Raw genomic sequence first — 27,214 nt, 5'->3', positions numbered from 1 at the left:
TTTTGGAATTATCATTAAATTTCCTATCCCCTAACCTGAAAAAATAATGCAAAATTTGGTACAGTGAGGGGAAAAAAATGGTGTTAAAGTTTGACCTGCCAGAAAGACAGTTTCAAATTTCAAAGGCAGTCAGGGACATAATCGCTGGTAAAACCAACCCACTTGGAGTAAGAAAATGACAATTTCAAGCACATTTTTGGAATTATCATTAAATTTCCTATCCCATAACCTGAAAAAACAATGCAAGATTTGGTACAGTCAGGGAGAAAAATGGTGCTAAAGTTTGAATTGCCAGAAAGACAGGTTGAAAGGATAGTCAAAGACAAAATCACTGGTAAAACCCTCTTGGAGTAAGAAAATGACAGTTTTAACAACATTTTTGAAATCATAACTAAATTTTCTACCCCATAACCTGAAAAAATTTTCAAAATTTAGTACAGTCAGGGAGAAAAATGGTGTTAAAGTTTGAATTGCCAGAGACAGGTTTAAAGGATAGTCAAAGACAAAATCACTGGTAAAACCCTCTTGGAGTAAGAAAATGACAGTTTCAAGCACATTTTTGGAATTATCATTAAATTTCCTATCCCGTAACCTGAAGAAATAATGCAAAATTTGGTACAGTCAGGGAGAAAAATGGTGCTAAAGTTCGACAGTCAAGGACAAAATCGCTGGTAAAACCTACTTGGAGTAAGAAAATGACAGTTTCAAGCACATTTTTGGAATTATCATTAAATTTTCTATCCCATAATCTGAAAAAAATTTCAAAATTTGGTAGTCAGGGAGAAAAATGGTGTTAACGTTTGAATTGCCAGAAAGACAGGTTGAAAGGATAGTCAAAGACAAAATTACTGGTAAAACCCTCTTCGAGTAAGAAAATGACAATTTCAAGCATATTTTTGGAATTATCATTAAATTTCCTATCCCCTAACCTGAAAAAACAATGCAAAATTTGGTACAGTCAGGGGAAAAAATGGTGTTAAAAATTGACCTGCCAGAAAGACAGTTTTAAAGGACAGTCAGGGACAAAATCGCTGGTAAAACCCACTTGGAGTAAGAAAATGACAGTTTCAAGCACATTTTTGGAATTATCATTAAATTTCCTATCCCATACCCTGAAAAAACAATGCAAAATTTGGTACAGTCAGGGAGAAAAATGGTGCTAAAGTTTGAATTGCCAGAAAGACAGGTTGAAAGGATAGTCATAGACAAAATCACTGGTAAAACCCTCTTGGAGTAAGAAAATGACAGTTTCAAGCACATTTTTGGAATTATCATTAAATTTCCTATCCCCTAACCTGAAAAAACAATGCAAAATTTGGTACAGTGAGGGCAAAAAAATGGTGTTAAAGTTTGACCTGCCAGAAAGACAGTTTCAAATTTCAAAGGCAGTCAGGGACATAATCGCTGGTAAAACCAACCCACTTGGAGTAAGAAAATGACAATTTCAAGCACATTTTTGGAATTATCATTAAATTTCCTATCCCATAACCTGAAAAAACAATGCAAGATTTGGTACAGTCAGGGAGAAAAATGGTGCTAAAGTTTGAATTGCCAGAAAGACAGGTTGAAAGGATAGTAAAAGACAAAATCACTGGTAAAACCCTCTTGGAGTAAGAAAATGACAGTTTCAAGCACATTTTTGGAATTATCATTAAATTTCCTATCCCGTAACCTGAAGAAATAATGCAAAATTTGGTACAGTCAGGGAGAAAAATGGTGCTAAAGTTCGAACTGCCAGAAAGACAGATTTAAAGGACAGTCAGGGACAAAATCGCTGGTAAAACCTACTTGGAGTAAGAAAATGACAGTTTCAAGCACATTTTTGGAATCCTCATTAAATTTCCTATCCAAGAACCTGGAAAAACAGTACAAGATTTCGTACAGTCAGGGAGAAAAATGGTGCTAAAGTTTGAACTGCCAGAAAGACAGTTCTAAGGGCAGTCAGGGACAAAATCGCTGGTAAAACCCACTTGGAGTAAGAAAATGACAGTTTCAAGCACATTTTTGGCATTATCATTAAATTTCCTATCCAAGAACCTGGAAAAACAGTACAAGATTTCGTACAGTCAGGGAGAAAAATGGTGTTAAAGTTTGAATTGCCAGAGACAGGTTTAAAGGATAGTCAAAGACAAAATCACTGGTAAAACCCTCTTGGAGTAAGAAAATGACAGTTTCAAGCACATTTTTGGAATTATCATTAAATTTCCTATCCCCTAACCTGAAAAAACAATGCAAAATTTGGTACAGTCAGGGGAAAAAATGGTGTTAAAAATTGACCTGCCAGAAAGACAGTTTTAAAGGACAGTCAGGGACAAAATCGCTGGTAAAACCCACTTGGAGTAAGAAAATGACAGTTTCAAGCACATTTTTGGAATTATCATTAAATTTCCTATCCCATACCCTGAAAAAACAATGCAAAATTTGGTACAGTCAGGGAGAAAAATGGTGCTAAAGTTCGAACTGCCAGAAAGACAGATTTAAAGGACAGTCAGGGACAAAATCGCTGGTAAAACCCACTTGGAGTAAGTAAATGACAGTTTCAAGCACATTTTTGGAATCCTCATTAAATTTCCTATCCAAGAACCTGGAAAAACAGTACAAGATTTCGTACAGTCAGGGAGAAAAATGGTGCTAAAGTTTGAACTGCCAGAAAGACAATTTTAAAGAATAGTCAAAGACAAAATCACTGGTAAAACCATCTTGGAGTAAGAAAATTACAGTTTTAACCACATTTTTGGAATCATCATTAAATTTTCTATCCCATAACATGAAAAAATTTTAAAAATTTGATACATTCAGAACGAAAAATGGTGTTAAAGTTTGATTTGCCAGAAAGACAGGTTGAAAGGATAGTCAAAGACAAAATCACTGGTAAAACCCTCTTGGAGTAAGAAAATGACAGTTTCAAGCACATTTTTGCAATTATCATTAAATTTCCTATCCCGTAACCTGAAAAAATAATACAAAATTTGGTACAGTCAGGGAGAAAAATGGTGCTAAAGTTCGAACTGCCAGAAAGACAGATTTAAAGGACAGTCAGGGACAAAATCGCTGGTAAAACCCACTTGGAGTAAGAAAATGACAGTTTCAAGCAAATTTTTGGCATTATCATTAAATTTCCTATCCAAGAACCTGGAAAAACAGTACAAGATTTCGTACAGTCAGGAAGAAAAATGGTGCTAAAGTTTGAACTGCCAGAAAGACAGATTTAAAGGACAGTCAGGGACAAAATCGCTAGTAAAACCTACTTGGAGTAAGAAAATGACAGTTTCAAGCACATTTTTGGAATTATCATTAAATTTTCTATCCCATAACCTGAAAAAAATTTCAAAATTTGGTAGTCAGGGAGAAAAATGGTGTTAACGTTTGAATTGCCAGAAAGACAGGTTGAAAGGATAGTCAAAGACAAAATTACTGGTAAAACCCTCTTCGAGTAAGAAAATGACAATTTCAAGCATATTTTTGGAATTATCATTAAATTTCCTATCCCCTAACCTGAAAAAACAATGCAAAATTTGGTACAGTCAGGGGAAAAAATGGTGTTAAAAATTGACCTGCCAGAAAGACAGTTTTAAAGGACAGTCAGGGACAAAATCGCTGGTAAAACCCACTTGGAGTAAGAAAATGACAGTTTCAAGCACATTTTTGGAATTATCATTAAATTTCCTATCCCATACCCTGAAAAAACAATGCAAAATTTGGTACAGTCAGGGAGAAAAATGGTGCTAAAGTTTGAATTGCCAGAAAGACAGGTTGAAAGGATAGTCATAGACAAAATCACTGGTAAAACCCTCTTGGAGTAAGAAAATGACAGTTTCAAGCACATTTTTGGAATTATCATTAAATTTCCTATCCCCTAACCTGAAAAAACAATGCAAAATTTGGTACAGTGAGGGCAAAAAAATGGTGTTAAAGTTTGACCTGCCAGAAAGACAGTTTCAAATTTCAAAGGCAGTCAGGGACATAATCGCTGGTAAAACCAACCCACTTGGAGTAAGAAAATGACAATTTCAAGCACATTTTTGGAATTATCATTAAATTTCCTATCCCATAACCTGAAAAAACAATGCAAGATTTGGTACAGTCAGGGAGAAAAATGGTGCTAAAGTTTGAATTGCCAGAAAGACAGGTTGAAAGGATAGTAAAAGACAAAATCACTGGTAAAACCCTCTTGGAGTAAGAAAATGACAGTTTCAAGCACATTTTTGGAATTATCATTAAATTTCCTATCCCGTAACCTGAAGAAATAATGCAAAATTTGGTACAGTCAGGGAGAAAAATGGTGCTAAAGTTCGAACTGCCAGAAAGACAGATTTAAAGGACAGTCAGGGACAAAATCGCTGGTAAAACCTACTTGGAGTAAGAAAATGACAGTTTCAAGCACATTTTTGGAATCCTCATTAAATTTCCTATCCAAGAACCTGGAAAAACAGTACAAGATTTCGTACAGTCAGGGAGAAAAATGGTGCTAAAGTTTGAACTGCCAGAAAGACAGTTCTAAGGGCAGTCAGGGACAAAATCGCTGGTAAAACCCACTTGGAGTAAGAAAATGACAGTTTCAAGCACATTTTTGGCATTATCATTAAATTTCCTATCCAAGAACCTGGAAAAACAGTACAAGATTTCGTACAGTCAGGGAGAAAAATGGTGTTAAAGTTTGAATTGCCAGAGACAGGTTTAAAGGATAGTCAAAGACAAAATCACTGGTAAAACCCTCTTGGAGTAAGAAAATGACAGTTTCAAGCACATTTTTGGAATTATCATTAAATTTCCTATCCCCTAACCTGAAAAAAACAATGCAAAATTTGGTACAGTGAGGGGAAAAAAATGGTGTTAAAGTTTGACCTGCCAGAAAGACAGTTTCAAATTTCAAAGGCAGTCAGGGACATAATCGCTGGTAAAACCAACCCACTTGGAGTAAGAAAATGACAATTTCAAGCACATTTTTGGAATTATCATTAAATTTCCTATCCCATAACCTGAAAAAACAATGCAAAATTTAGTACAGTCAGGGGGAAAAATGGTGCTAAAGTTTGAACTGCCAGAAAGACAATTTTAAAGAATAGTCAAAGACAAAATCACTGGTAAAACCATCTTGGAGTAAGAAAATTACAGTTTTAACCACATTTTTGGAATCATCATTAAATTTTCTATTCCATAACATGAAAAAATTTTAAAAATTTGATACATTCAGAAAGAAAAATGGTGTTAAAATTTGATTTGCCAGAAAGACAGTTTGAAAGGATAGTCAAAGACAAAATCACTGGTAAAACCCTCTTGGAGTAAGAAAATGACAGGTTCAAGCACATTTTTGGAATTATCATTAAATTTCCTATCCCGTAACCTGAAAAAATAATGCAAAATTTGGTACAGTCAGGGAGAAAAATGGTGCTAAAGTTCGAACTGCCAGAAAGACAGTTTGAAAGGACAGTCAAGGACAAAATTGCTGCTAAAACCCATTTGAAGGGAGAAGATGACAGAAAACAATGCAAAATTTGATACAGTCACGGAAGAAACTGTGTTAATGTTTGAACTGCCATAAAGACAATTTGAAAGGACAGTCAAGGACAAAATTGCTGCTAAAACCCACTTGGAGGGAGAAAATGACAGAAAACAATGCAAAATTTGGTACAGTCAGGGAGAAAATAGGTGTTAAAGTTTGAACTGCCAGAAAGACAGTTTTAAAGGACAGTCAGGGACAAAATCGCTGGTAAAATCCATTTGGAGTGAGAAAAGTTTAAGTTTAAGTTAAAGAGTTTTAAGAACATTTTTGGAATTATCATTAAATTTTTTATCCCATAATCTGAAAAAAATTTCAAAATTTGGGACAGTCAGGGAGAAAAAAGGTGTTAACGTTTGAATTGCCAGAAAGACAGGTTGAAAGGATAGTCAAAGACAAAATTACTGGTAAAACCCTCTTCGAGTAAGAAAATGACAATTTCAAGCATATTTTTGGAATTATCATTAAATTTCCTATCCCATAACCTGAAAAAACAATGCAAAATTTGGTACAGTCAGGGGAAAAAATGGTGTTAAAGATTGACCTGCCAGAAAGACAGTTTTAAAGGACAGTCAGGGACAAAATCGCTGGTAAAACCCACTTGGAGTAAGAAAATGACAGTTTCAAGCACATTTTTGGAATTATCATTAAATTTCCTATCCCATAACCTGAAAAAAACAATGCAAGATTTGGTACAGTCAGGGAGAAAAATGGTGCTAAAGTTTGAATTGCCAGAAAGACAGGTTGAAAGGATAGTCAAAGACAAAATCACTGGTAAAACCCTCTTGGAGTAAGAAAATGACAGTTTTAACAACATTTTTGAAATCATAACTAAATTTTCTACCACATAACCTGAAAAAATTTTCAAAATTTAGTACAGTCAGGGAGAAAAATGGTGTTAAAGTTTGAATTGCCAGAGACAGGTTTAAAGGATAGTTAAAGACAAAATCACTGGTAAAACCCTCTTGGAGTAAGAAAATGACAGTTTCAAGCACATTTTGGAATCCTCATTAAATTTCCTATCCAAGAACCTGGAAAAACAGTACAAGATTTCGTACAGTCAGGGAGAAAAATGGTGCTAAAGTTTGAACTGCCAGAAAGACAGTTCTAAGGGCAGTCAGGGACAAAATCGCTGGTAAAACCCACTTGGAGTAAGAAAATGACAGTTTTAACCACATTTTTGAAATCATAACTAAATTTTCTACCCCATAACCTGAAAACATTTTCAAAATTTAGTACAGTTGGGGAGAAAAATGATGTTAAAGTTTGAATTGCCAGAGACAGGTTTAAAGGATAGTCAAAGACAAAATCACTGGTAAAACCCTCTTGGAGTAAGAAAATGACAGTTTCAAGCACATTTTTGGAATTATCATTAATTTTCCTATCCCATAACCTGAAAAAAACAATGCAAAATTTGGTACAGTCAGAGGAAAAAATGGTGTTAAAGTTTGACCTGCCAGAAAGACAGTTTCAAATTTCAAAGGCAGTCAGGGACATAATCGCTGGTAAAACCAACCCACTTGGAGTAAGAAAATGACAATTTCAAGCACATTTTTCGAATTATCATTAAATTTCCTATCCCATAACCTGAAAAAACAATGCAAAATTTGGTACAGTCAGGGAGAAAAATGGTGCTAAATTTTGAACTGCCAGAAAGACAATTTTAAAGAATAGTCAAAGACAAAATCACTGGTAAAACCATCTTGGAGTAAGAAAATTACAGTTTTAACCACATTTTTGGAATCATCATTAAATTTTCTATCCCATAACATGAAAAAATTTTAAAAATTTGATACATTCAGAAAGAAAAATGGTGTTAAAGTTTGATTTGCCAGAAAGACAGGTTGAAAGGATAGTCAAAGACAAAATCACTGGTAAAACCCTCTTGGAGTAAGAAAATGACAGTTTCAGGCACATTTTTGGAATTATCATTAAATTTCCTATCCCGTAACCTGAAGAAATAATGCAAAATTTGGTACAGTCAGGGAGAAAAATGGTGCTAAAGTTCGAACTGCCAGAAAGACAGATTTAAAGGACAGTCAGGGACAAAATCGCTGGTAAAACCTACTTGGAGTAAGAAAATGACAGTTTCAAGCACATTTTTGGAATCCTCATTAAATTTCCTATCCAAGAACCTGGAAAAACAGTACAAGATTTCGTACAGTCAGGGAGAAAAATGGTGCTAAAGTTTGAACTGCCAGAAAGACAGTTCTAAGGGCAGTCAGGGACAAAATCGCTGGTAAAACCCACTTGGAGTAAGAAAATGACAGTTTTAACCACATTTTTGAAATCATAACTAAATTTTCTACCCCATAACCTGAAAAAATTTTCAAAATTTAGTACAGTCAGGGAGAAAAATGGTGTTAAAGTTTGAATTGCCAGAGACAGGTTTAAAGGATAGTCAAAGACAAAATCACTGGTAAAACCCTCTTGGAGTAAGAAAATGACAGTTTCAAGCACATTTTTGGAATTATCATTAAATTTCCTATCCCATAACCTGAAAAAACAATGCAAAATTTGGTACAGTCAGGGGAAAAAAATGGTGTTAAAGTTTGACCTGCCAGAAAGACAGTTTCAAATTTCAAAGGCAGTCAGGGACATAATCGCTGGTAAAACCAACCCACTTGGAGTAAGAAAATGACAATTTCAAGCACATTTTTGGAATTATCATTAAATTTCCTATCCCATAACCTGAAAAAACAATGCAAAATTTGGTACAGTCAGGGAGAAAAATGGTGCTAAATTTTGAACTGCCAGAAAGACAATTTTAAAGAATAGTCAAAGACAAAATCACTGGTAAAACCATCTTGGAGTAAGAAAATTACAGTTTTAACCACATTTTTGGAATCATCATTAAATTTTCTATCCCATAACATCAAAAAATTTTAAAAATTTGATACATTCAGAAAGAAAAATGGTGTTAAAGTTTGATTTGCCAGAAAGACAGGTTGAAAGGATAGTCAAAGACAAAATCACTGGTAAAACCCTCTTGGAGTAAGAAAATGACAGTTTCAGGCACATTTTTGGAATTATCATTAAATTTCCTATCCCGTAACCTGAAGAAATAATGCAAAATTTGGTACAGTCAGGGAGAAAAATGGTGCTAAAGTTCGAACTGCCAGAAAGACAGATTTAAAGGACAGTCAGGGACAAAATCGCTGGTAAAACCTACTTGGAGTAAGAAAATGACAGTTTCAAGCACATTTTTGGAATCCTCATTAAATTTCCTATCCAAGAACCTGGAAAAACAGTACAAGATTTCGTACAGTCAGGGAGAAAAATGGTGCTAAAGTTTGAACTGCCAGAAAGACAGTTCTAAGGGCAGTCAGGGACAAAATCGCTGGTAAAACCCACTTGGAGTAAGAAAATGACAGTTTTAACCACATTTTTGAAATCATAACTAAATTTTCTACCCCATAACCTGAAAAAATTTTCAAAATTTAGTACAGTCAGGGAGAAAAATGGTGTTAAAGTTTGAATTGCCAGAGACAGGTTTAAAGGATAGTCAAAGACAAAATCACTGGTAAAACCCTCTTGGAGTAAGAAAATGACAGTTTCAAGCACATTTTTGGAATTATCATTAAATTTCCTATCCCATAACCTGAAAAAACAATGCAAAATTTGGTACAGTCAGGGAGAAAAAAATGGTGTAAAGTTTGACCTGCCAGAAAGACAGTTTCAAATTTCAAAGGCAGTCAGGGACATAATCGCTGGTAAAACCAACCCACTTGGAGTAAGAAAATGACAATTTCAAGCACATTTTTGGAATTATCATTAAATTTCCTATCCCATAACCTGAAAAAACAATGCAAAATTTGGTACAGTCAGGGAGAAAAATGGTGCTAAAGTTTGAACTGCCAGAAAGACAAGTTTAAAGAATAGTCAAAGACAAAATCACTGGTAAAACCATCTTGGAGTAAGAAAATTACAGTTTTAACCACATTTTTGGAATCATCATTAAATTTTCTATCCCATAACATAAAAAAATTTTAAAAATTTGATACATTCAGAAAGAAAAATGGTGTTAAAGTTTGATTTGCCAGAAAGACAGGTTGAAAGGATAGTCAAAGACAAAATCACTGGTAAAACCCTCTTGGAGTAAGAAAATGACAGTTTCAGGCACATTTTTGGAATTATCATTAAATTTCCTATCCCGTAACCTGAAGAAATAATGCAAAATTTGGTACAGTCAGGGAGAAAAATGGTGCTAAAGTTCGAACTGCCAGAAAGACAGATTTAAAGGACAGTCAGGGACAAAATCGCTGGTAAAACCTACTTGGAGTAAGAAAATGACAGTTTCAAGCACATTTTTGGAATCCTCATTAAATTTCCTATCCAAGAACCTGGAAAAACAGTACAAGATTTCGTACAGTCAGGGAGAAAAATGGTGCTAAAGTTTGAACTGCCAGAAAGACAGGTCTAAGGGCAGTCAGGGACAAAATCGCTGGTAAAACCCACTTGGAGTAAGAAAATGACAGTTTTAACCACATTTTTGAAATCATAACTAAATTTTCTACCCCATAACCTGAAAAAATTTTCAAAATTTAGTACAGTCAGGGAGAAAAATGGTGTTAAAGTTTGAATTGCCAGAGACAGGTTTAAAGGATAGTCAAAGACAAAATCACTGGTAAAACCCTCTTGGAGTAAGAAAATGACAGTTTCAAGCACATTTTTGGAATTATCATTAAATTTCCTATCCCATAACCTGAAAAAACAATGCAAAATTTGGTACAGTCAGGAGAAAAAAATGGTGATAAAGTTTGACCTGCCAGAAAGACAGTTTCAAATTTCAAAGACAGTCAGGGACATAATCGCTGGTAAAACCAACCCACTTGGAGTAAGAAAATGACAATTTCAAGCACATTTTTGGAATTATCATTAAATTTCCTATCCCATAACCTGAAAAAACAATGCAAAATTTGGTACAGTCAGGGAGAAAAATGGTGCTAAAGTTTGAACTGCCAGAAAGACAATTTTAAAGAATAGTCAAAGACAAAATCACTGGTAAAACCATCTTGGAGTAAGAAAATTACAGTTTTAACCACATTTTTGGAATCATCATTAAATTTTCTATCCCATAACATAAAAAAATTTTAAAAATTTGATACATTTAGAAAGAAAAATGGTGTTAAAGTTTGATTTGCCAGAAAGACAGGTTGAAAGGATAGTCAAAGACAAAATCACTGGTAAAACCCTCTTGGGGTAAGAAAATGACAGTTTCAAGCACATTTTTGGAATTATCATTAAATTTCCTATCCCGTAACCTGAAAAAATAATGCAAAATTTGGTACAGTCAGGGAGAAAAATGGTGCTAAAGTTCGAACTGCCAGAAAGACAGATTTAAAGGACAGTCAGGGACAAAATCGCTGGTAAAACACCTACTTGGAGTAAGAAAATGACAGTTTCAAGCACATTTTTGGAATCCTCATTAAATTTCCTATCCAAAAACCTGGAAAAACAGTACAAGATTTTGTACAGTCAGGGAGAAAAATGGTGCTAAAGTTTGAACTGCCAGAAAGGCAGTTCTAAGGGCAGTCAGGGACAAAATCGCTGGTAAAACCCACTTGGAGTAAGAAAATGACAGTTTCAAGCACATTTTTGGCATTATCATTAAATGTCCTCTCCAAGAACCTGGAAAAACAGTACAAGATTTTGTACAGTCAGGGAGAAAAATGGTGCTAAAACCCATTTGGGGGGAGAAAATGACAGAAAACAATTCAAAATTTGGAAAAGTCACGGAAAAAAACTGTGTTAAAGTTTGAACTGCCAGAAAGACAGTTTGAAAGGACAGTCAAGGACAAAATTGCTGCTAAAACCCATTTGAAGGGAGAGGATGACAGAAAACAATGCAAAATTTGGTACAGGGTGATTGATTGAATTTTGACCACCCCCTTAACTTTCTTAATTTTGATTTTAGCAAAAAACGTTAAATACAAAACCAGTAGATATTTAGGTCTACTTTATTTTTAGATAAACAGTTATTATACAGAGTGTCCCAAATTTGAGTAATAAACCAAACTTATGTTTTTTTAAATACGATGACCAACTTTTTATCCGATATTTGAATTCTACGTCAAATTCTAGGAATTGATGTAAAATGTCTGTATCGATATTCAAATGTATTCGCAGCAGATTCCTTGATTGATTGAATTTTAACCACCCCCTTAACTTCCGTATTTTTGATTTTAGTAAAAAAACTAGTTGTAGCAACAGTTATAGATATTTGGGTCTACTTTTACTCTTATATAAACAGTCATTATACAGGCTGCCCCAAATTTGAGTAACTAAATTAAACTTTAATCACATAGTCGAGGAAACATTGTTAAAGTATCAGATGCTGCGGAAACAGTTGAATATCGATACAGACATTTTACATCAATTCCCAAAAATTTGACGTAGAATGCAAATATCGGATAAAAAGTTGGTCATTGTGTTTAAAAAAACATAAGTTTGGTTCGTTACTAAAATTTGGGAAACCCTGTATAATAACTGTTTATCTAAGAATAAAGTAGACCTAAATATCTTCTAGTTTTGTATTTAACGTTTTTTGCTAAAATCAAAATTAAGAAAGTTAAGGGGGTGGTCAAAATTTAATCAATCACCCTGTACAGTCAGGGAGAAAATAGGTGTTAAAGTTTGAACTGCCAGAAAGACAGTTTTAAAGGACAGTCAGGGACAAAATCGCTGGTAAAATCCACTTCGAGTGAGAAAAGTTTAAGTTTAAGTTAAAGAGTTTTAAGCACATTTTTGGAATTATCATTAAATTTTCTATCCCATAATCTGAAAAAAATTTCAAAATTTGGGACAGTCAGGGAGAAAAATGGTGTTAACGTTTGAATTGCCAGAAAGACAGGTTGAAAGGATAGTCAAAGACAAAATTACTGGTAAAACCCTCTTCGAGTAAGAAAATTACAATTTCAAGCATATTTTTGGAATTATCATTAAATTTCCTATCCCATAACCTGAAAAAACAATGCAAAATTTGGTACAGTCAGGGGAAAAAATGGTGTTAAAGATTGACGTGCCAGAACGACAGTTTTAAAGGACAGTCAGGGACAAAATCGCTGGTAAAACCCACTTGGTGTAAGAAAATGACAGTTTCAAGCACATTTTTGGAATTATCATTAAATTTCCTATCCCATAACCTGAAACAACAATGCAAGATTTGGTACAGTCGGGGAGAAAAATGGTGCTAATTTTGAATTGCCAGAAAGACAGGTTGAAAGGATAGTCAAAGACAAAATCATTGGTAAAACCCTCTTGGAGTAAGAAAATGACAGTTTTAACCACATTTTTGAAATCATATCTAAATTTTCTACCCCAAAACCTGAAAAAAATTTCAAAATTTGGGACAGTCAGGGAGAAAAATGGTGTTAACGTTTGAATTGCCAGAAAGACAGGTTGAAAGGATAGTCAAAGACAAAATCACTGGTAAAACCCTCTTCGAGTAAGAAAATGAGAATTTCAAGCATATTTTTGGAATTATCATTAAATTTCCTATCCCATAACCTGAAAAAACAATGCAAAATTTGGTACAGTCAGGGGAAAAAATGGTGTTAAAGATTGACGTGCCAGAACGACAGTTTTAAAGGACAGTCAGGGACAAAATCGCTGGTAAAACCCACTTGGTGTAAGAAAATGACAGTTTCAAGCACATTTTTGGAATTATCATTAAATTTCCTATCCCATAACCTGAAAAAACAATGCAAGATTTGGTACAGTCAGGGAGAAAAATGGTGCTAATTTGGAATTGCCAGAAAGACAGGTTGAAAGGATAGTCAAAGACAAAATCATTGGTAAAACCCTCTTGGAGTAAGAAAATGACAGTTTTAACCACATTTTTGAAATCATATCTAAATTTTCTACCCCAAAACCTGAAAAAAATTTCAAAATTTGGGACAGTCAGGGAGAAAAATGGTGTTAACGTTTGAATTGCCAGAAAGACAGGTTGAAAGGATAGTCAAAGACAAAATTACTGGTAAAACCCTCTTCGAGTAAGAAAATGACAATTTCAAGCATATTTTTGGAATTATCATTAAATTTCCTATCCCATAACCTGAAAAAACAATGCAAAATTTGGTACAGTCAGGGGAAAAAATGGTGTTAAAGATTGACGTGCCAGAAAGACAGTTTTAAAGGACAGTCAGGGACAAAATCGCTGGTAAAACCCACTTGGAGTAAGAAAATGACAGTTTCAAGCACATTTTTGGAATTATCATTAAATTTCCTATCCCATAACCTGAAAAAACAATGCAAGATTTGGTACAGTCAGGGAGAAAAATGGTGCTAAAGTTTGAATTGCCAGAAAGACAGGTTGAAAGGATAGTCAAAGACAAAATCATTGGTAAAACCCTCTTGGAGTAAGAAAATGACAGTTTTAACCACATTTTTGAAATCATATCTAAATTTTCTACCCCATAACCTGAAAAAATTTTCAAAATTTAGTACAGTCAGGGAGAAAAATGGTGTTAAAGTTTGAATTGCCAGAGACAGGTTTATAGGATAGTCAAAGACAAAATCACTGGTAAAACCCTCTTGGAGTAAGAAAATGACAGTTTCAAGCACATTTTTGGAATTATCATTAAATTTCCTATCCCATAACCTGAAAAAACAATGCAAAATTTGGTACAGTCAGGGGAAAAAAATGGTGTTAACGTTTGACCTGCCAGAAAGACAGTTTCAAATTTCAAAGGCAGTCAGGGACATAATCGCTGGTAAAACCAACCCACTTGGAGTAAGAAAATGACAATTTCAAGCACATTTTTGGAATTATCATTAAATTTCCTATCCCATAACCTGAAAAAACAATGCAAAATGTGGTACAGTCAGGGAGAAAAATGGTGCTAAAGTTTGAACTGCCAGAAAGACAATTTTAAAGAATAGTCAAAGACAAAATCACTGGTAAAACCATCTTGGAGTAAGAAAATTACAGTTTTAATCACATTTTTGGAATCATCATTAAATTTTCTATCCCATAACATGAAAAAATTTTAAAAATTTGATACATTCAGAAAGAAAAATTGTGTTAAAGTTTGATTTGCCAGAACGACAGGTTGAAAGGATAGTCAAAGACAAAATCACTGGTAAGACCCTCTTGGAGTAAGAAAATGACAGTTTCAAGCACATTTTTGGAATTATCATTAAATTTCCTATCCCGTAACCTGAAAAAATAATGCAAAATTTGGTACAGTCAGGGAGAAAAATGGTGCTAAAGTTGGAACTGCCTGAAAGACAGATTTAAAGGACAGTCAGGGACAAAATCGCTGGTAAAACCCACTTGGAGTAAGAAAATGACAGTTTCAAGCAAATTTTTGGCATTATCATTAAATTTCCTATCCAAGAACCTAGAAAAACAGTACAAGATTTCGTACAGTCAGGGAGAAAAATGGTGCTAAAGTTTGAACTGCCAGAAAGACAGATTTAAAGGACGGTCAGTGACATAATCGCTGGTAAAACCTACTTGGAGTAAGAAAATGACAGTTTCAAGCACATTTTTGGAATCTTCATTAAATTTCCTATCCAAGAACCTGGAAAAACAGTACAAGATTTCGTACAGTCAGGGAGAAAAATGGTGCTAAAGTTTGAACTGCCAGAAAGACAGTTTTAAAGGACAGTCAGGGACAAAATCGCTGGTAAAACCCACTTGAAGTAAGAAAATGACAGTTTCAAGCACATTTTTGGCATTATCATTAAATTTCCTATCCAAGAACCCGGAAAAACAGTACAAGATTTCGTACAGTCAGGGAGAAAAATGGTGCTAAAGTTTGAACTGCCAGAAAGACAGATTTAAAGGAAAGTCAGGGACAAAATCGCTGGTAAAACCCACTTGGAGTAAGGAAATGACAGTTTCAAGCACATATTTGGAATCTTCATTAAATTTCCTATCCCATAACCTGAAAAAACACTACAAAATTTAGTACAGTCAGAGCGAAAAATGGTGTTAAAATTTGAATTTCCAGAAAGACAGTCTTGAAAACCACTTACAGTTTTAATAGTAAATTGCCAAATTTTTAGATGTGATTCTTCTTTATACTTTTTACACCACGATATGAAAGTAGAGAGTAACTTTTTAAAATCCCACTCAAATCAATAACAGAGTGGTTCAAAATTTCGTTTTTTCGCCCAAAAAATTTAAGAAATAACACTGTCTATTAGTCCATTACATAGTATAAACACACGATTACTTACTCTTATCTCAGTTATCTTCTACTAGTGTAAATTTAGTTATTAGTTCAATAATATTGTTGCAAAGCGAACTTTTGATTATTGGTTAGGATTTCTTTAGTTATTTGTTGTTACCCCTGTATGTTACGTTGCTTTGTTTACGTTCTACATTCTTTTGTCTGTGTTCTAGAAAATCCTGGCTCCGTTGCTTATATAGAGAGAGATTTATGTTATAGCTTAATGAGTGTGAGAGAGAAAGTCAATTTCATGAATATTTGGGAATTTTCTAGAAACCATGGAAGCCTATATAAGCAGCTGAACCAGGCCTGGTTAGTGAGTTGTTGAATTGATGGTTGTAGTGAAGTTGAAATTGTCAGATAGCGAGGTTAAGTGTCAGTGTCAGTTTATTGTTTGTAAACAATATACAGTGTTGTTCAAGAAGTGTGTCATTAAGGAGTACGACGGTACATTTGGTGTCAGAAGTGGGATAGGAGAATCGAAGAAGAGATCCAGAGGAAGACAGAATAAACCGACAAAAGCAGAAGGTGTGTTGAATGCCTGTGAGTACACGACAACAAAGCGCCAAAATGGATGAAGGAATGAAACAACTTATGGAGATGATTCAAGCAATGAAAGCAAGCCAAGACCAAAAGTTCGAAGAAATGAAAGCAAGCCAAATAAGTCAAGAGCAGTTCGAGGAGTTAAAAGCAAGCCAAATAAGTCAAGAGCAGTTCGAGGTGTTAAAAGCAAGTCAGGACCAAAAGTTCGAAGAAATGAAAGCGAGCCAAGACCAAATTAAAGATCAGTTTCAACAACAAGATGAAAAATTAGACCGAGTAATAAATGAAATAAAAGGAGAAATGGACAACAGGATGGAAATTTTGGAAGAAAAGGTAAATGAGAGGATAAGCGTTATGGAGAAGACCGTTCAGACCTTGCGAGAGGAGTTTGACAAACTACAGGAAAAGTCTTCAAAGCCAACCGTAGTCGCCAGTTCTAGAGTCTGCTCAGATATTAAGCCACCAGTTTTCGACGGTAAGACCTCATGGCAGGTTTACAAAAAACAGTTTGAGGCTGCCGCAGAGGCCAACAATTGGACATCAAGTGACAAAGCCACTGCCTTGGTTTTGTCACTTCGAGAAGAAGCACTGGAGGTTTTGCAGACTTTGGACGAGAGCCAGTACAAAAACTACGACGACTTAATCCAACATTTAGAGATGAGATTTGGAAATAAGCACCTAGAACAAGTATACGAAGCTCAGTTGTCTAGTAGGACCCAAAGAAGCACGGAAACACTTCAACAGTATGAAGCCGACATTGCTCGATTAGTTTGTCTGGCCTATCCAACGGCCTCTCACGACATTAGAGAGCGAATGGCAGTACGGGCTTTTGTACGAGGTCTTAAAGATTGTGACACAGAGCAAGCAATACGATTAGCGAGATGCCAAACATTGCATGATGCTCTTGCCTACGCTTTGGAGTTTGAGGTGGTCAAGCAAGTATCACGAGGACATACTTGAGTGCGTCAAGTCAGAAGCCTTACACCGGAACCGAGAAACCGATATTCCAATTCAGATCACACAACTCAGTCAGACTTGAGTCGTCAGCTGGAGGCATTTCGAAAAGAACTAATGGGAGCGTTAAATAGAAGAAGTCAGAACAACCGAAACGCTCAAACCACCACGTTTACTCGGTCATTGGAATGCTGGAACTGTGGAGAAAAGGGGCACATTCAATCGCAGTGCCGCAAACCTAGAAGAATGCAGAACCAGGACAACGAAGAGTAGCCAGTTTTCCGGGGCAAAAGCTGGCTATGCAACACTGTCAAGCCCCACCAACCATAATTAAAGTAGCCCGTCTTCAGCACGAAAACACCAGCTTAATAGTGACCGGTAAGATTTGCGGCCGGGATTGCCAAATGGTTGTTGATACCGGTTCTTGCCATACTATCGTAAGGCCGGACATAGTGAAACACTGCAGGATTAGCGACACTGGTACAAAGTTTATATTGGAAACTGCCGCTGGTGAGTCAATGCCTGTTCTGGGAATCCATGAAGCTGAAGTGAAGCTTGGGCGACATGTCTTCAACTATACCGTTTTTGTGGCCAACATAACTGATGACGTCTTAATGGGCTTAGATCTTATGGAGCAACACAAGTTCCAGCTGGATTTGGAGAATAGACTGATCAAGACTGGACAAGACGAGATTGTTATGATGACACCCGAACAAGATATGCGTGTGAGGAAAGTCACGTTGCAGGAAGATGTCAACTTACCTGCAAGATCAGAGACCATCGTAAAAGTTAATTTGGACAGAAAAACGGAATTGAGCAAACTTCAGCTGATAGAACCGAGTTATGAAGAGGAAGATGATGCTGTGAAGAAGGGAGTTCTTGTAGCCCGCACCCTAGTCCAGCAGAAAAAACGGCCAAGCATACGTAAAAGTCGCCAATTTGAAAGAATGTGGTCAAAGATTAAAAAAAGGCGATATAATAGCCAAATCCGAACCAGTACTTATGGTGACTAAGGAGTCGCACGAAACAAAACCAAACCCCGACAGTGACCTTCCTGAGTGTTTGGTGCACTTAATGAAAAAGACGAGCTCAATTTTGACTGATCAAGAAAAACAGACTTTTGGCCGTTTGCTTCACGACTACAAGGACGTGTTCGCCTTAAATGAAACGGATTTGGGAAGAACTCATTTAGTGAGGCATAAAATTGAAACAGGGGATTATTTGCCCATTAAACAAAGACCCAGACGGCTCCCATTGGCTAAGCAGGCAGAAGTGGAAAATCTTATACAGGACATGGCGGATCGCGGCGTCATTGAGCCATCCACCAGCCCTTGGAGTTCTCCTGCGGTACTTGTTACTAAGAAAGATGGGTCGACAAGATTCTGCGTGGACTATAGAAGACTAAATGAAGTTACTAAGAAAGACAGTTATCCCTTGCCCAGAATAGATGACACCATAGACACTCTGGCTAACGCAAAGTGGTTTTCCACCTTGGATCTAAAAAGCGGATACTGGCAAGTGGAGATGGATCAACGGGACAAAGAGAAAACTGCCTTCTCAACTGGAAATGGCTTGTGGCATTTTAACGTCATGCCTTTTGGACTTTGCAATGCTCCGGCAACCTTCGAAAGATTAATGGAAACTATTCTACGAGGATTGACTTGGAAAACCTGTCTTGTTTATTTAGACGACATCATTATTATGGGCAAAACATTTGAAGAACACCTGCAAAACTTTGAAGAAATCTTCAAGAAGTTCAGAGGGGCAAACCTGAAATTAAATCCGAAGAAATGCAGCTTTTTCCAAGAAGAAGTCGAATACTTGGGACACGTTATATCGTCAAAAGGAGTAAAAACCGACCCGAAGAAAACTGAAGCTGTAAAGAATTGGCCTGTTCCGAAAGACAAGCACGAATTGAGAAGTTTTCTGGGATTGTGTTCCTATTACAGAAGGTTTGTTCGTGGATTTGCTGATATAGCCAGACCCCTACACAAATTGACGGAGAATAACCAGCCCTTCGAATGGACTACAACATGTCAGGAAGCCATGGAAGAACTGAAAGTAACCCTTTGTTCTCCACCAGTTTTGGCTTTTCCACTACCTGGGGAAGAGTTTATTGTGGACGCAGATGCTAGTAATATTGGTTTAGGCGGAGTTTTATCTCAAATCCAAGATGGTGAAGAACGAGTGATCGCCTATTTCAGCAAATCACTATCAAAGCCAGAGAGAAATTATTGCGTAACCAGGAAGGAGCTGTTAGCCGTAGTGAAAACAGTCGAGCAGTTTCACAAATACCTGTACGGACAACGATTCAGACTAAGGACGGACCATGCCTCTCTGAAATGGCTATTTCAATTCAAAAATCCAGAAGGACAAATAGCTCGATGGTTGCAAAGACTTCAAGAATATGACTTCCAGATTGAACACAGAAAGGGACGTTTGCACGGAAACGTGGACGCAGTGTCACGAAGACCTTGTGTGGAAGGTTGCAATCACTGTAAACGCCTGGAGATAGCTGAATTTGGAAAGCCTTGTCGAAGGATCGCTCTGAAAAATGACATCGCATGGGATCGGGAAAACTTGGCTGCCGATCAACGAGAAGACCCCGATTTAGGACAGATAATTAACTGGAAAGAGCGTGGAGAAAGACCAAATTGGGAGGAGATTTCCGCTAAGTCTCCAACATTAAAGGGATATTGGGCATTATGGGAGTCCCTTATTATTGATGGAGATTTACTAAAAAGAAAATGGGAAAGTCCGGATGGGAAAGAAGAACGACTACAGGTAGTTCTGCCAAGAAACCGAGTTAGTGACGTACTGAAAGAAGCCCATAATGGAATTGGTGGAGGGCACTTTGGCATCAACAAAACGTTAAGAAAAGTTAGGGAAAGGTTCTATTGGCTACAAAGCCGCTCAGATGTAGAAGATTGGTGTCGGCGTTGCGCAGACTGTTTCAGTAGCAAGGGTCCCAAAACTCGGAGCCGAGGATGTATGAAGCAGTATAATGTTGGAGCTCCGTTTGAGAGGATTGCCGTTGATATAGCTGGACCTTTTCCCAAAACTAATTCCGGAAATCGCTATGTCTTGGTCGCAATGGACTACTTCAGTAAATGGCCAGAAGTGTACGCAATACCAAACCAGGAAGCCGCTTCTGTAGCAGAAGTTCTGGTTGACAACTTCTTCTGCAGATTTGGAGTACCGAGGGAGCTGCATTCGGATCAAGGGCGTAATTTCGAATCGGCAGTATTCACGGAAGTGTGTGATCGATTGGGAATTAAGAAAACCAGAACTACTCCATTACACCCACAGTCAGACGGAATGGTGGAACGTTTCAACCGGACACTAGACAACTTCCTAAGGACAGTCGTCGATAACAATCAGACAGATTGGGATCAGCACATTCCGTTGTTCCTGATGGCTTATCGATCGGCAGTACATGATTCCACTGGCCAAACACCAGCTAGTGTTGTCTTTGGAAGGGAGCTTCGTTTGCCAATGGATCTTCTTTTTGGACGACCGGAAGAACCCCCAGCCTCTTGTGATAGCTATTCAGAAAAATTGGCGCAACGCTTGCACGTGATCCATGAGGAAGTCCGGCAGAAGTTGAAATTTGCAAGCGACCGACTAAAGACAAGATATGACAAAAGGGCCAACAGCAGCGGATTCCAAGCCGGTGATCAGGTCTGGTTATACAATCCTGCTCGAAAGAAAGGAAAGTCGCCGAAGCTACAGAGGTCATGGGAGGGACCCTACGACGTTATAAAGCGTCTGAACGACGTCGTCTACAGAATACAGCGAGGACATCGGGCGAAAATGAAAATAGTTCACCTGGATCGACTTGCACCTTACCGACCACCCAAAGCTGGTGAAGTTGATGATCGGGACGATCAACTCTAGGAGGGGGGCAGTGTTGCAAAGCGAACTTTTGATTATTGGTTAGGATTTCTTTAGTTATTTGTTGTTACCCCTGTATGTTACGTTGCTTTGTTTACGTTCTACATTCTTTTGTCTGTGTTCTAGAAAATCCTGGCTCCGTTGCTTATATAGAGAGAGATTTATGTTATAGCTTAATGAGTGTGAGAGAGAAAGTCAATTTCATGAATATTTGGGAATTTTCTAGAAACCATGGAAGCCTATATAAGCAGCTGAACCAGGCCTGGTTAGTGAGTTGTTGAATTGATGGTTGTAGTGAAGTTGAAGTTGTCAGATAGCGAGGTTAAGTGTCAGTGTCAGTTTATTGTTTGTAAACAATATACAGAGTTGTTCAAGAAGTGTGTCATTAAGGAGTACGACGGTACAATATTTATTGGCAAATAATTTGTTTTTTACGGGAAAAGTTTTGAAAACGCGTTCAAATTACGTTGTGCGTAGCTGAACTCAAATTTTCAGCATATTGATCAAATATAGTCTGATAATATCAATAAATACTCAAAAACATAATATATTCTAACCTATATTTGACCGTTATTCTAATCTTTGATTGGAATTTGCTCTGAAATGTGCTGATACAAACCTGTCAAAAAATATGCATGCAAATGATACAAATTAAGTGGACTTACCGGTTTATCCATGTTATGTTTTCGACACAAAAGTGAATAAAGTGTGTAAAACGGAGTGTTTTGTCTTTGGTGGTTTCTAAATTTTTACTACGTTGAGATAACAGAACAGCTTTTCAGCATCCAATAACTGATGATGATTGATATCTTTACTAGCCACTGCCTTATCTAATCTAATCCCTCCAATAAACCACGCAATCTGACAAAGTAGCTATTAAAAATCTTAAAATTCCACTCTCAGACCGGATAAACTGTTATCCGAACTGAATTAGTGTTCAAAATGTCCTATACCCTGTGACCTTTTGCATTTAAGATTAACACCCCCAAAAAAAGTGTGTGCACTAAATTAACAAAACACTATAAAAATTGCGAAACGAAAAGGTTAAATTAAGTAAGAAAGCAAAAAACTACACGTTCTGCCCACCTTCCTCGGAGGTGGCTGCATGATAGCGTGGTGCAACAGCGAAAAAGGCACCCAGGAGTAAATTGGGGCTCATGCAAAACCAGTTGAACTGCAGTGGCTGAAGAGGTTTAAACGCGAACGATCCTTCACCGTGAAGGCAAAATCCACCAGAAAACTCTCGATGATGATGGTGTATCGATTCCAGGGGGGGTTTGGATGTGGAGGCGGCAGTGTGGGGCGGCACGGAGCGTCGGCGCAACAAATATCGATATTTTTGCGCCCCATACGCGAACGCGCCAATTTGGTAACAGACTTGGTGGAGGGACTCAAAGGGGGGGGATTCATCCCACTCCAGAAAGGGAAAGTAAGGAAAATTGAGAGTCGGTTACGAAGGGCTGCTGCAAGAGTTACATTAAGTTGTTACCTTTCTGGTATATCGGGAACTTTCGAAATGTTGCGATAACGTTCTGGTTTTGTAGTATTCAATCATTCGTCTTTTGCACTGTCTATTTTAAATAAACTATAAATTTTGACGCTCAGTTTTGACTTTTTGCATGATTGAAGGTTGCCAAAAGTGGTTATTTGTGAAAATTACAGCACCAGGGTGTGATTTTTTCGACCAATCACAAACTATACGAGCTATGTTGTGGTTTTCACTTTTGTGAGCTTAGCATTAGGCCCAATTTCCATGAAAGATGGGTAGAAAGTGCAGTTCGTACATTAGAAGAAATTCCATTTTTGATTTTTATATTACCTCTGATTAGCTTCTTAACCAAACAAATTTTTGGTTTTATACAAGTTTTATCTTTTTTTGCAAAAATATTGAAAGTGTAACAATTTGACAACTCCTGACTTGGTTCCTATGACATTTAGAAGGTTCGTTCAAACGTCAAAGGGTATCCCATAATTTTGACTTTCTTTTCATTAAACACAATTTTCTTTCTGAGGTAACAAATAACCGAGATATTTGATCGGAAATAGAGCAGTGCAACTGAACAAGCTTTTTAAAAATGTCATAATTTGACAGCTCCTAAGTTAGTTACTGTGAGAGTTAGAAAGTTGTTTATTCTCCATTTTCTATCAAGAAAAAGTATCGTAATATGACCTGAAAACTGAAATAAATATTTAAAATTTTCTCCCGTAATAGACATTTAATTCCTAATTATTTCAAAAAAAAAATCATTGAAATCAGTTAATAACCTAAAATTTTATAGGGGTGTTTCCATTCTAAATGGGTCACACTGTATAAGTATCTTTAAGTACTACATAGTTCATAGTTTACCATGACGCTATTTCCTTTGTATTAGTTGATAATGTAGATTGTACTCTATCCTAATCACAATTCGAAATAAAAACTGTTATTATTATTATTTGCAATAAAAATGTGTAAAATGGTAAATAGCAGGGGGACACAAAAAACAGTTTTTGCGGAAGAACTATTAATGAATGCTAGAAGATTTTACCAAGAGTAGTAAAACCTTGAAAAAGAACCAATACATCAGATTAAATAATAAAAAAATAATTTTAGCGACGAAATAAAAAGTTCTAGTAATTCTTGAACCCAGTCACTGAAGAACTTAGAAGGCAAATGGACGTGGTTGTTTCATCGAACCATGAGCCTTACTTAGAGACAAGTCCACAGCAAGTTTCATTAAAATCATTCTCCAAATATTTCCGAAAATAGATTTTTTTTCAAAAAAAAACACTTTTTTCTAATGACAATTACGTCAAATCGCCACCTTTCGATCTAAAGAATGCCACAGTACCCTTTTGATCATGTGCTTACTGGACAACCTGTATAAGAGTTTAACTAAATTCCTCAAGGTGACCAAGAGGGGTTATTAGTCTTACTCTCTTTTAGAGGCCACCAGGATCGCCATAAAAAATGATCCAACCGATGTCTGAACAAATAACGTAGCCAAGAACCTAGAGAGAGAATCAAAAGCCATGCAATTAAAAAACCAAACACGATAATGAAATCGCCAGAACCATTGTCATAGATGTAAAAAATAAAAAGTAGTAGTCCATGTTCCCACCATTGAATTGCCAATGTAAATGCCAACAAAAAACATAAATTCGAGCATTTTGTATTTAAAACGACTTTGTGTTTTTTGTTTACACTTAGATTCTCACCGATGTTAGCTGTACGGACATCTCCAAAGCTGCTACCACACTAAACCCAAGTGAGGGAAAAACTATTATCAGAGTAAAAAAACCGACCAAATGGTTGAAAGGATCAAAAATGGTTAAAGTTTAAAATGTTAAAAACTGACCTAATAAGGGCGCTTAAGCGTTCGACTCCTTCAAATCCTGCAACCTGGCCAATTGGTGGGGTTCTAACTTTTCAGGAATACTGGCTCTACCTCCTACCACCTGTTTGGGCGCGTCCGTATCAGCTGGTAACGGTGCTTGGCTCACCGAGTTTTCTGCTGTACTAGGTCCTGTTGTTTCTCCTATATCCCCAACACAAACATGGAAAACATATCACTCAATTTTGCTTTCATTAAGATATTATGTTTTAATGCATGCACTGTTCAAAAAAAAAAACTAAATAAAACAGAATTTTCTCAGCAGTTCTCTTGCGTAAAACCAGTAAAACTGAGTGTTGCCAGATCCTTGTCTAAATAAAAAATCCCCAAAAAAAATATTTTTTTTTGGATTACAATTTGTTATTTTTGGATTTACATTTCGTCAATGTCTTTATACCTTCCCATTTCATTCAAACTGACATTTTTCTATCGTTAAAGATGACAGAGGTGTCCTTATTTGACACGTGCTAACTTGGTTACTATGTTAGCTAAAAGATTCATTCAAACGTCAAAATGTAGCCTGTAATTTTGACCTTATTTTAACTAGACACAATTTTCTTTCAAAAGTTACAAATAACCGAGATATTTGATCGGAAATAGAGCAGTGCAAGTGAACAAGCTTCTTCTGACAGTTCGTTTCAAAACTCATCATTGCACTTTCCCTATCTTCATTAATTTTCTCTTTCTCTATTTCCTTCAAACTGGACATCTTTATTTTGTTTTTTTCAAAAATTACAGGTGTCCTTATTTGACACGTGCTAACGTGGTTACTATGACAACTATAAATTTCATTTAAACGTCAAAATATACTCGGTAATATATAAGCATTCTTTCATCTCAGCACAATTTCATTTAAAAAATTAGAAATTACCGTGACATTTAACATGAAATACGAAAGTTAACTGTACTAGAAATATTGAAGGTGTAACAATTTGACAGCTCCTGACTTGGTTCCTATGACATTTAGGACGTTCGTTCAAACGTCAAAGTGTATCCCATAATTTTGACTTTCTTTTCACTAAACTCAATTTTCTTCCAGAGGTTACAAATAACCGAGATATTTGATCGGAAATAGAGCAGTGCAAGTGAACAAGCTTTTTAAAAATGTCATAATTTGACAGCTCCTAAGTTAGTTACTGTGAGAGTTAGAAAGTTCGTTTCAAAACTCTCATTGCACTTTCCTTATCTTCATTAATTTTATCCTTCTCTCTTTCCTTCAAACTGGACATCTTTATTTTCTTTCTTTGACTATGATAACTAGAAATTTCATTTAAATGTCAAAATATACTCTGTTTTATTTTCAAGACCAAGTTTTTATGAAGAAAGAACACTAATAGCTGATAAAAACCGGTTTAGAACACTGTAGTACACGCCAAATTTAAATATAGTGATGGGAAATTACAAATACTGTGTTTCTGGCAGTTCAAATTTTAAAACCGCTTTTCTCCCTGACTGTACCAAATTTCATAATGTTTTTTCAGGTTACTGGATAGTAAATTTAATGAGGATTCCAAAAATGTGCTTAAAACAATAATTTTTTTACTCCAAGTGAGTTTTACAGGCAACTTTGTCTCTAACTGTCCTTTCAAACTGTGTTTCTGTCAGTTCCAGCTTTGATACCGCTTTTCTCCGTGGCTGTACCAAATCTTGTAGTGTTTTTTCATGTTATTGGATAGAAAATTTAATGAGAATTTCAAAAATATGCTTAATGTCCGTTTTCCCAATCATTGGCCAAGTTGAGTTTAAGGACAGCTCAGTTAAGTTTAGTTTAGACTGCATTATTTTGCACCTAATCTGTCACATTCAAACCTCAACTTAGCTTAAGTTGTACTTTAAATCGACTTGGAAGTATCGGGGAAACAGGCATAAAACAGCCATTTTCTCTCCAAGTGTGTTTTACAAGCAATTTTGTCTCATACTGTCAAATTGTGCTCAAATGTTGCAAAAATCAGGATTTAGAAAAGCTTTCTTGCAGTATTCGATACAAACCGTGTTTTTTAGATTTATGACAGTTATTTTGACAGTGGTTACGTGACTGCCTAGCTATCCTTAGGTATTATCTTATTATCCTCCAAAAACCACCTGATATCTGTCACTAATGTCAAAACTATTAAAATTTTCATAGAATTTGCAAGAATTAAGGTGGATTCATAGTTCTGTCAAACTCATAACTTTAAAACTCATAAATTTACTAGTAAAATAGGTAAATTTCCTGTTTCAATTTTATTTTACCGTACATTACTTAAATACAAAACTTTAGATTTCACAGATTTTTCAGGTATAATGTGTCATAAACTGTCCCAAAAGGGCTGGTTTCGATTAGTAAGTGTTCGATTTCAAATTATTCCCCAGTTATTCCCCTGGTAATACTCCGAAAAAATATAACCAAAGAAAAAAATATCCCTATTTTTTGAAAAAAATTCTTTATTCTGGCTACCCAGGTAAAATTGGTATTTTTCCATATTTTTGGTTAAAAATCAAAAATATTTCTTAATAATGACAAGCATTTTTATGGGGATTTGTAGCAATTGAAATTTGGCAACAAGCCTTTTACAATAAGAAATTTTGTAAATAAAAAAGGTTTTAACTTACCATCACTCCCAGTACTGCTACTAATAGCCAGCTGACCTGAATCCTGTGGAGTATCCTCCACTTCTTCAACTTCAACCTCCAAATCCCTACTCGACACTGTTTCTATTGGAGTCTCGTCAGATTTTTTGTTTATCGGTTCTTTCAGCTGTAAATCACAATTTCAATTATTTATATTA

At 36.1% G+C, this 27,214-nt stretch overlaps 1 protein-coding gene and 1 long non-coding RNA gene across 2 annotated transcripts in view; one reads left to right on the top strand and one right to left on the bottom strand.

Moving 5' to 3' along the window:
- Positions 1-27,164, bottom strand: part of LOC145739871 (protein nervous wreck-like) — a 56,588-nt gene extending 29,424 nt beyond the window's left edge. The window contains 1 exon segment of the mRNA XM_081995209.1: positions 27,039-27,164. Coding sequence (XP_081851335.1) covers positions 27,039-27,041 — 3 coding nt within the window. The 5' untranslated portion in view covers positions 27,042-27,164.
- The window catches only part of LOC145739872 (uncharacterized), a 175,970-nt gene continuing 171,917 nt past the window's right edge, over positions 23,162-27,214 (top strand). The window contains exon 1 of the long non-coding RNA XR_014181259.1: positions 23,162-23,396. This is a non-coding gene — a long non-coding RNA (uncharacterized LOC145739872). The remainder of the gene's footprint in view (positions 23,397-27,214) is intronic.

This window comes from Ips typographus, unplaced genomic scaffold (genome assembly GCF_016097725.1).
Source record: "Ips typographus isolate SLU unplaced genomic scaffold, UJ_Ityp_2.0 IpsContig73, whole genome shotgun sequence".
In the NCBI taxonomy this organism is placed as follows: Eukaryota; Metazoa; Arthropoda; class Insecta; order Coleoptera; family Curculionidae; genus Ips; species Ips typographus.
This window is presented reverse-complemented; position numbering and strand designations above follow the sequence as displayed.